The sequence below is a fragment of the Pangasianodon hypophthalmus genome, chromosome 13 (assembly GCF_027358585.1).
Source record: "Pangasianodon hypophthalmus isolate fPanHyp1 chromosome 13, fPanHyp1.pri, whole genome shotgun sequence".
NCBI lineage: Eukaryota > Metazoa > Chordata > Actinopteri > Siluriformes > Pangasiidae > Pangasianodon > Pangasianodon hypophthalmus.
In genome coordinates, this window is record NC_069722.1 from 802,699 (window position 1) to 811,705 (window position 9,007).

At 44.0% G+C, this 9,007-nt stretch overlaps 1 protein-coding gene across 2 annotated transcripts; it reads right to left on the reverse strand.

Annotated features, from left to right (window-relative positions):
• Window positions 1-1,166: 1,166 nt before the first annotated feature.
• LOC128319972 (uncharacterized) lies at window positions 1,167-8,678 on the reverse strand. Of its 2 annotated transcripts, XM_053239451.1 has the most exons (4): window positions 8,313-8,678; window positions 7,791-7,840; window positions 7,478-7,575; window positions 1,167-7,353 (listed from the first exon to the last, which is right to left on the reverse strand). In XM_053239451.1, exons 3-4 carry the CDS (start codon window positions 7,504-7,506, stop codon window positions 2,010-2,012), a joined length of 5,373 nt encoding a protein of 1,790 aa, XP_053095426.1. In that variant the 5' UTR covers window positions 7,507-7,575; window positions 7,791-7,840; window positions 8,313-8,678; the 3' UTR covers window positions 1,167-2,009. The 2 variants fall into 2 exon arrangements, with proteins under 2 accessions (XP_053095426.1, XP_053095425.1); XM_053239450.1 differs by lacking the exons at window positions 7,791-7,840; window positions 8,313-8,678 and having other exon boundaries at window positions 7,478-7,642.
• Between the last annotated feature and the right edge of the window lie 329 nt (window positions 8,679-9,007).

A 9,007-nucleotide genomic window follows, 5' to 3' on the forward strand; every position in this document is an offset into this window, starting at 1 on the left:
TATTTATTTATTTTTGGTTGTTTTTCTGTTGGAGTTTTTACCTTAGAGTTTTTGGGGGTTTTTTTGGTTGTGTAAACTTTTTACTTTTAATTTGTTTTTTGTTTTTTTGGGTGCGTTTACGTTTTTTTTTTGGATTTGGTTTAAATTTTTTTTTGTTACTTTTTTTTGGGTGGGTTTAAATTTTTTTTTTTTTGGTGGGTTCACATTTTTTTTATTATTTGGTTTATTTATTTATTTTTTTTTTTACATTTTTTCATCTGTGAATTTATAGGGATATTTATTTATTTATTTATTTATTTGTTTGTTTATTGGTTGTTTTTCTTTCGGAGTTTTTATCTTTGAGTGTTTTTTTTTTTTTTTTTTTTGCTTTCGGTGGGTTTATGGTTATTTTTTGTTTGTTTGTTCTGGTTAGGCTTACATTTTTTTGTTTTTTTTTTTGGGTGGGTCTACGTTTTAAAATTATTTTTTTTACATGTTTTCGGGGGTTTTTTTGGGTAGGTTTCCTTTTTTTGGGTTTTTTTTGGGTGGGTTTACGTTTTTTTTGGTGGAGTGGATTTACATTTTTTGTTTTTTTTTCTGGGTGGGTTTATAGGGATATTTGTTTATTTATTTATTTATTTTTGATTGTTTTTCTGTTGGACTTTTTACCTTAGAGTTTTTGGGGTTTTTTTTGGTTGTGTTAACTTTTTTTTGGATTTGGTTTACTTTTTTTTTTTTTACTTTTTTTTGGGTGGGTTTAAATTTTCTTTAGGTGGGTTCACTTTTTTTTTATTTGGTTTACTTTTTTTTTTTTTTTTTTTTTTTTTTTACAAGTTTTTGGTTTTTTGTTATCGGTGGATTTATAGGGATATTTATTTATTTATTTATTTATTTATTTATTTATTTATTTATTTATTTATTGTTTTTCTGTTGGAGTTTTTACCTTTGAGTGTTTTTTTTTTTTTTTTTTTGCTTTCGGTGGGTTTATGGTTATTTTTTGTTTGTTTGTTCTGGTTAGGCTTACATTTTTTTTGTTTGTTTTGGGTGGGTTTACTTTTTTTGGGTTTTTTTTTAGTTGAGTTTACTTTTTTTGGGGTGGGTCTACGTCTATTTTTTTTTCCTTTTTTACATTTTTTCTGGCTTTTTTTGGGTTTTTTTGGGTGGGTTTACTTTTTTTTTGGGTGGATTTACATTTTTTGTGTTTTTTTGGGTGGGTTTATGTTTTTTTTGGGGGGGGGTGGGTTTACTTTTTTTGTTTGTTTGTTTGTTTGTTTAGGGTTGTTTGTTTGTTTGTTTAGATTATTTATGTTTGTTTCTCGGTTAACGGTCACCGGGCTCAGGCCGACGCTGACGAGTTTACGGAGCGGTTTCAGAGTTGAAGCAGCCGGTGAAGGACTTGGAGATGTTGGAGAAGATCCTGCCCAGCCTTCTGCGAGCGTTCTTGAAGACCGACCCCGAGACCTTCGATCCTCTGTGTGAAGCTGGAAACAGGAGAAGAAGCAGAGTTACAGCAAAACCACAAAAACTGCTCTTTCAGCTCATTATCAGGACACACGGTGCAGGAACCGATACAAACTCAAACTCTTAAACATGATCATCACGCTCTTTAAAAATCATCAGCTCACAACGTAAATAAACAGGATCATTAGAATCATTTATTCTTATTTAAAGTACAGAATTCAGAGTAGTAATGAAAAATACAAATACGCGTTATACACTAAAAAGACACGCGGCGTAAACGTGGTCAAAAATCGCAGGTTGATTTCGTTTTAAAGACTTACAGTTGTGAAGATTTGCGGAGGTGGAAGGGGTCGGCTGGTCATCGCTCGTCAGAGGAACTCTGCTCCGCTTCTTCTTCGACTTCTTGGGACACTGAGATTTGTGAAGATAAAAAGATAAATCGGGAAGCAGAAATGGACGTCTGAGACGACTAATCACCTTAAAGAACGTGATTAATGCTGTAAATCAAGTGACTGATGTTAAATAAACCCTTCAATTATCAATAACTACAAATAAAATCCACACAAAACTCAAAAACCTGAACTCAAAACCACAGGAGAACATTTAGGGGGAAAAGTCCTGCATACCTTAAAGCCACGTCTGATCATGCTCCCGTTCCTCCTCAGAATGAAGTGAAATCCGAGCCTCTTCTTCTTCTCCTGATCCTCAGCTGCTGGAAGTGAGGAACAACCATCGCTTCCAGGAACGTTTCCGTTCCGGCCGGGTCGATTCTGCTGATCAGTGGCGTTTAGGTGTTCCCGAGTCTCCTCCATGGCTGCCTCCTCGATTTCACGTGCGAGCGCCGTAGCAAACGGACAACCGGTCGATTTGGCCACGAAGCTGCTTTCCTGAGCTTCGTCTCCTGCGCTCGGCCCGGCGTTTAGCGCATTCTGCACTACAGCCTTGATGGACTCCTCTGTAAACGTGTAAACGCACTCAGAAGGAAACCGGTTGGAGCGTAACATGTTGTTCCCTCTCCCTGGAACAGAATCTGATGAACACTGGCCAACATCTCCTGCCCTATCCACGTTCCTCAGGAGGAGATTTGCTATTACATCCGTTATAGCACGTGATCGTTGATGTATCATCTCCTCCAGAGAAAGATCCTCCAGCTCGGTTAGTTCATGAACCATGCCATCCTCGCTGATGTAGATGGGAGTGACACGATCCTGATCCCTCTCTGACTGTGCTGACGCGTCTGTCCTTTCATCGTCAGCAACACGTTTAGAGAAGGAAGTGAAGAAATTCTTCAGCTGGTTGCGCACCACAATGAAAAGGTGCAGAGGAGCGAATGAACTCCTCTGGACTGAAGGCCTCGACTTCCTGTCTGCGTCTATAAACTGCTGCACAGTGGAGCTAACAGTTCGGGAAATCTCAGAAGCTGTAGAAACGACCTGCAGATTTAACGCGGATGCCACTTTCCTGAGCTGCGCTTCCGTGTGGCGTTCCTTTGGGAATTGTGAGGGCAGCAGAGGACAGGATTCCACTATTCGGAAGATGATGTCACTCACACGCCTGGTGGATTTGGTGTGGAAATAGGCGTCATCGTTCTTCACCACAGGTGGAGCTGTCAACTCACTCCTTAACAAATCAATGACTTCAGTAATGACCCTGTTGGTGCACAGGTCCAGGTCCACCTTCTCCTCCACCCTCTCCTCGTGTGTAGGAAAGCTCAGAGCTTTAGATGCCTTGGAGAAAAATGCCTGAAGGAGACTTCGCACTTTTCTCAACACGTTCCTTGGTTTTTTGGCAGATTCTGCTTCTCTGACGTCAAAGAAGCAGGACAAGGCATCGAGAGCGTCAGAGCTCTTAGTCTTCTCTTTCACAGACTCGTCACATTCGTATAAAACCCTGACGAGCGAATCTGCGGTACTTACGGCACTCTGCGCGTCTTCTAACGAGCATCTCGAGGAGTCTGCTGTTGACAACCTTCTGAGCAGCATCTCACTCACCACCTGAGTGGCTTTATTGAGAAGCTGATTAGACCTCAGAGGGACAGAACTGCTCACCTCACAGGTCTTTTTTACCTCGGAAACAATCCGCTGATCGAATTTACGCGGCTGCAAGAATGCAGACCGTCTGAGCCGAGAGGCTTTAGAAGAGCTGGACTTGGCCAGCAGCTCGTCACGCAGAAATAAATCTGCGTTCTTCGCAATCAGCTCCTCAGTGAAGCTGTCAATAACAGCCTGCAGGTTTGGAGCTTCGCTGATGGACACGAGGCTCTTAGCATCAGTCACTGCTGCTGAGTTCTTCAGGCACGAGCACGACTGTCTGCTTTTATCTCTGACTCCAATAAGACTTCGGAGCTTCGCGAAAACGTCAGAGTTCTTTGGGTAGGAAGCTGAGCGAGCATCAGCATCACTCATCTGAGCTTCCGATCCATTTTCCATTAGTCCGATCTCACTAGCAATTCCACTGATCACCCTGTTCACGATCTCAGCAGTGACTTGAAAAAGATCTACTGATACCGTCGGTGACGACTCTGTGCTGGAACACAAATCTTTCCTACTTCCATCCTCGCTGATGTAGATGGGAGTGACACGATCTTCATCCCTCTCTGACTGTGCTGACGCGTCTGTCCTTTCATCTTCAGCAACACGTTTAGAGAAGGAAGTGAAGAAAGCCTTCAGCTGGTTGCGCACCACAGTGAAAAGGTGCAGAGGAGCGAATGAACTCCTCTGGACTGAAGGCCTCGACTTCCTGTCTGCGTCTATAAACTGCTGCACAGTGGAGCTAACAGTTCGGGAAATCTCAGAAGCGGTAGAAACGACCTGCAGATTTAACGCGGACGCCACTTTCCTGAGCTGCGCTTCCGTGTGGCGTTCCTTTGGGAATTGTGAAGGCAGGAGAGGACAGGATTCCACTATTCGGAAGATGATGTCACTCACACGCCTGGTGGATTTGGTGTGGAAATAGGCGTCATCGTTCTTCACCGCAGGTGGAACTGTCAACTCACTCCTTAACAAATCAATCACTTCAGTAATGACCCTGTTGGTGCACAGGTCCAGGTCCACCTTCTCCTCCACCCTCTCCTCGTGTGTGGAAAAGCTCAGAGCTTTAGATGCCTTGGAGAAAAATGCCTGAAGGAGAATTCGCACTTTTCTCAACACGTTCCTTGGTTTTTTGGCAGATTCTGCTTCTCTGACGTCAAAGAAGCAGGACAAGGCATCGAGAGCGTCAGAGCTCTTAGTCTTCTCTTTCACAGACTCGTCACATTCGTATAAAACCCTGACGAGCGAATCTGCGGTACTGACGGCACTCTGCACGTCTTCTAACGAGCATCTCGAGGAGTCTGCTGTTGACAACCTTCTGAGCAGCATCTCACTCACCACCTGAGTGGCTTTATTGAGAAGCTGATTAGACCTCAGAGGGACAGAACTGCTCACCTCACAGGTCTTTTTTACCTCGGAAACAATCCGCTGATTGGATTTACGCGGCTGCAAGAACGCAGACCGTCTGCGCCGAGAGGCTTTAGAAGAGCTGGACTTGGCCAGCAGCTCGTCACGCAGAAATAAATCTGCGTTCTTCGCAATAAGCTCCTCAGTGAAGCTGTCAATAACAGCCTGCAGGTTTGGAGCTTCGCTGATGGACACGAGGCTCTTAGCATCAGTCACTGCTGCTGCTGCTGCTGCGTTCTTCAGGCACGAGCACGACTGTCTGCTTTTATCTCTGACTCCAATAAGACTTCGGAGCTTTGCGAAAACGTCAGAGTTCTTTGGGTAGGAAGCTGAGCGAGCATCAGCATCACTCATCTGAGCTTCCGATCCATTTTCCATTAGTCCGATCTCACTAGCAATTCCACTGATCACCCTGTTCACGATCTCAGCAGTGACTTGAAAAAGATCTACTGATACCGTCGGTGACGACTCTGTGCTGGAACACAAATCTTTCCTACTTCCATCCTCGCTGATGTAGATGGGAGTGACACGATCTTCATCCCTCTCTGACTGTGCTGACGCGTCTGTCCTTTCATCTTCAGCAACACGTTTAGAGAAGGAAGTGAAGAAAGCCTTCAGCTGGTTGCGCACCACAGTGAAAAGGTGCAGAGGAGCGAATGAACTCCTCTGGACTGAAGGCCTCGACTTCCTGTCTGCGTCTATAAACTGCTGCACAGTGGAGCTAACAGTTCGGGAAATCTCAGAAGCGGTAGAAACGACCTGCAGATTTAACGCGGACGCCACTTTCCTGAGCTGCGCTTCCGTGTGGCGTTCCTTTGGGAATTGTGAAGGCAGGAGAGGACAGGATTCCACTATTCGGAAGATGATGTCACTCACACGCCTGGTGGATTTGGTGTGGAAATAGGCGTCATCGTTCTTCACCACAGGTGGAGCTGTCAACTCACTCCTTAACAAATCAATGACTTCAGTAATGACCCTGTTGGTGCACAGGTCCAGGTCCACCTTCTCCTCCACCCTCTCCTCGTGTGTGGGAAAGCTCAGAGCTTTAGATGCCTTGGAGAAAAATGCCTGAAGGAGACTTCGCACTTTTCTCAACACGTTCCTTGGTTTTTTGGCAGATTCTGCTTCTCTGACGTCAAAGAAGCAGGACAAGGCATCGAGAGCGTCAGAGCTCTTAGTCTCCTCTTTCACAGACTCGTCACATTCGTATAAAACCCTGACGAGCGAATCTGCGGTACTGACGGCACTCTGCGCGTCTTCTAACGAGCATCTCGAGGAGTCTGCTGTTGACAACCTTCTGAGCAGCATCTCACTCACCACCTGAGTGGCTTTATTGAGAAGCTGATTAGACCTCAGAGGGACAGAACTGCTCACCTCACAGGTCTTTTTTACCTCGGAAACAATCCGCTGATCGGATTTACGCGGCTGCAAGAATGCAGACCGTCTGCGCCGAGAGGCTTTAGAAGAGCTGGACTTGGCCAGCAGCTCGTCACGCAGAAATAAATCTGCGTTCTTCGCAATCAGCTCCTCAGTGAAGCTGTCAATAACAGCCTGCAGGTTTGGAGCTTCACTCATGGACACCAGGCTCTTAGCATCAGTCACTGCTGCTGCTGCTGCGTTCTTCAGGCACGAGCACGACTGTCTCCTTTCATCTCTGACTCCAATAAGACTTCGGAGCTTCGCGAAAACGTCGGAGAAGTTCTTTGAGTAGGAAGCTGAGCGAGCATCAGCATCACTCATCTGAGCTTTTCCTACCCGAGCTTCCGATCCGTTTTCCATGTCGGCTATTCCGATCTCGCTAGCAATTCTACTGATCACCCTGTTCACGATCTCAGCAGTGACTTGTTCCAGATCTACTGACGCCATCGGTGACGACTCTGTGCTGGAACACGAATCTTTCCCACTCGATAAACCTGTGGAAATGTGTGAACGTAACCGCTTCTCTGGGATATCACTCTCAACCTGAGTGACTTTATCAAGGAACCGTTCATCAGCGGCAGATTCCAAGAACAACTTCCTTTTCTCGGAAATTGCTTGCTTCTGTCCAGAGGCGAACATTCCTTGGTCCTTCTGGTGAGACTTTAGTGATGTTCCTGAAGTTTTCTCTTCTTCAGGTCTGTCGAAATCATCAGACTGATACAGAATCACAAGCTTATCAGATATCTCATTAGTGTGTGACCTGCTGAGATCGGACTTTAGCGACTTTCCTAAAGTTTTATCTCCTTCGCTTCTGTCAAAATTGTCAGACTGATAAAGAGTCAAGATGTTTTTACATATCTCGCTAGTGCCTGCGCCGCTGACATCATCTCGCTGTGAGGTCTGATCTTCTGCGGGTGATGAAGCATTCTCAGAAGACGTCGTCCTTGTTCGTTCCACCCTTCCTCCTGATGCCAGGATTCTCCGGATCAGCTGCAGCAGCACAGTTTTTATATGAACGATGAGCATCTGAACGAAATCAGTCGTCTCCGGCGGTAATCTTTATACACACAGGAAAGAGAGAACATTAACGGGAATTATTAACGTAAAACAGCATTTAGTCAAGTGTAAATGAAATGAATAAGATGTTACTGATAGTCAGAAATCAGTAAAAATCAACAGACCCAACACACTGATGAAGAACAAAGTCCATAATGTCCCTGAAACACTTCAGTCTCTGGTCAGATGTGGAGTTCTGAGTCCTTCTCTTCTTCTCACTCAACTGTACAGAGCACATGGAGTTCACAGCAGTTTCAGTGCTTTAACTTTAGCATTTTGATCATCAAAGTTCAAATTAAATTCTAGCGTCTTTAATAACTACAACAGCGAGCATAAATATTAGCACCCATCCTGTTTCAGCCCCAGAATCAAATGAATCCCTGACAACATCCTGTTCATGTTCAAACTGATTCACTGATTCACATGAACTCGACTCACCTTTGAATCACTTGGATATGAATCCAGTAGTTTCTCTCGGGTCGCTTTCTCTATAAAAACACAAACAGGTCGTTAATTAAAGCAGATTGTGTAAAAACTCTTCAGCTGTAAGAAAGTGGAAAAGCCAGAATAAGGAAGTGCGCAGTAAAAGCTGAACAGCGGGCGGATTTGTGTTCAGAAGCGATTCATCAGTGACTCTTTTTAACGCAGTGAACTAAAGCATGTGCGAGCCGCACACATCAGTGAAAGTGTAAAGTGTAATCCTCAGTCCTACAGCAAAGGGATCAGAATAAAGTCAGTGTTCAGGAGCGGCTTCGTTACACGCCATGTTTAAACTCAGGCCTGGATTCATCTCAGCTCATCTTTCACACCTTTCACACCAACAAGTCTGGCTTTTTAATCACCTCCATAATTATTCATCCATCATCAACATCATCAACAACAACAACAACAATAATAATAATAATAATAATAATAGTAATAATAATAATAGTAATAATAGTAAGGGTTAGAGGAGCTCACCTGGCGTGTGGTCTGTAAAATACAGAATCTGAACTAAACACCTGAAATCAGGGTTTTTGTCTCTTCTCCTCCTGTGACGCCACAGCCCCCTCTTGTGACGTCACAGTCCCCCATCTCTTACGGCTTTACGTTCTAAATTCTAAAAGATGATGATGATGATGATGATGATTTTTTTTCTCCTCTTCAGTGAATTAAACAGAATAAACTTAAAGACTTGTTTGGAAGTGTTTATTTTTCTCTCTCTATCTGCAGCAGATGAAGCGCATCATCATCATCATCATCATCATCATCATGTGATCATTTCATGCTTCTGTGTAAAGCGTTAATTAATTCCGCTTTAGCTAAAGCTGCATTTTCCTTTTTTATAACTGAGCCGTATCGGAGGCGGGCCCAGTGTCAATCATTTGGCGCGGGAGCCAATCACCTTACTGCTTTGTTGCAGCATCAGCCAATCACGTAGCAGCTCCACTGTGTCCTGTGCAGCTCAGTGCTGCTGAAGCGCGAGACGGTTTATTGCTGCAGGGACGCTGTTAACAACAAACTTTATATTAGCTTTAAAATCATCAAATCACTTTAATAAAACGTCGCTTTTACAGACTTTTACAGTAAAAACATCAGTCATGGCGTCAAGTGGTAAGAACTAGCCAGGATTTGCTAATTAATGTTGCTGGTTTGAATGAAGCCCTGAGCAAGGA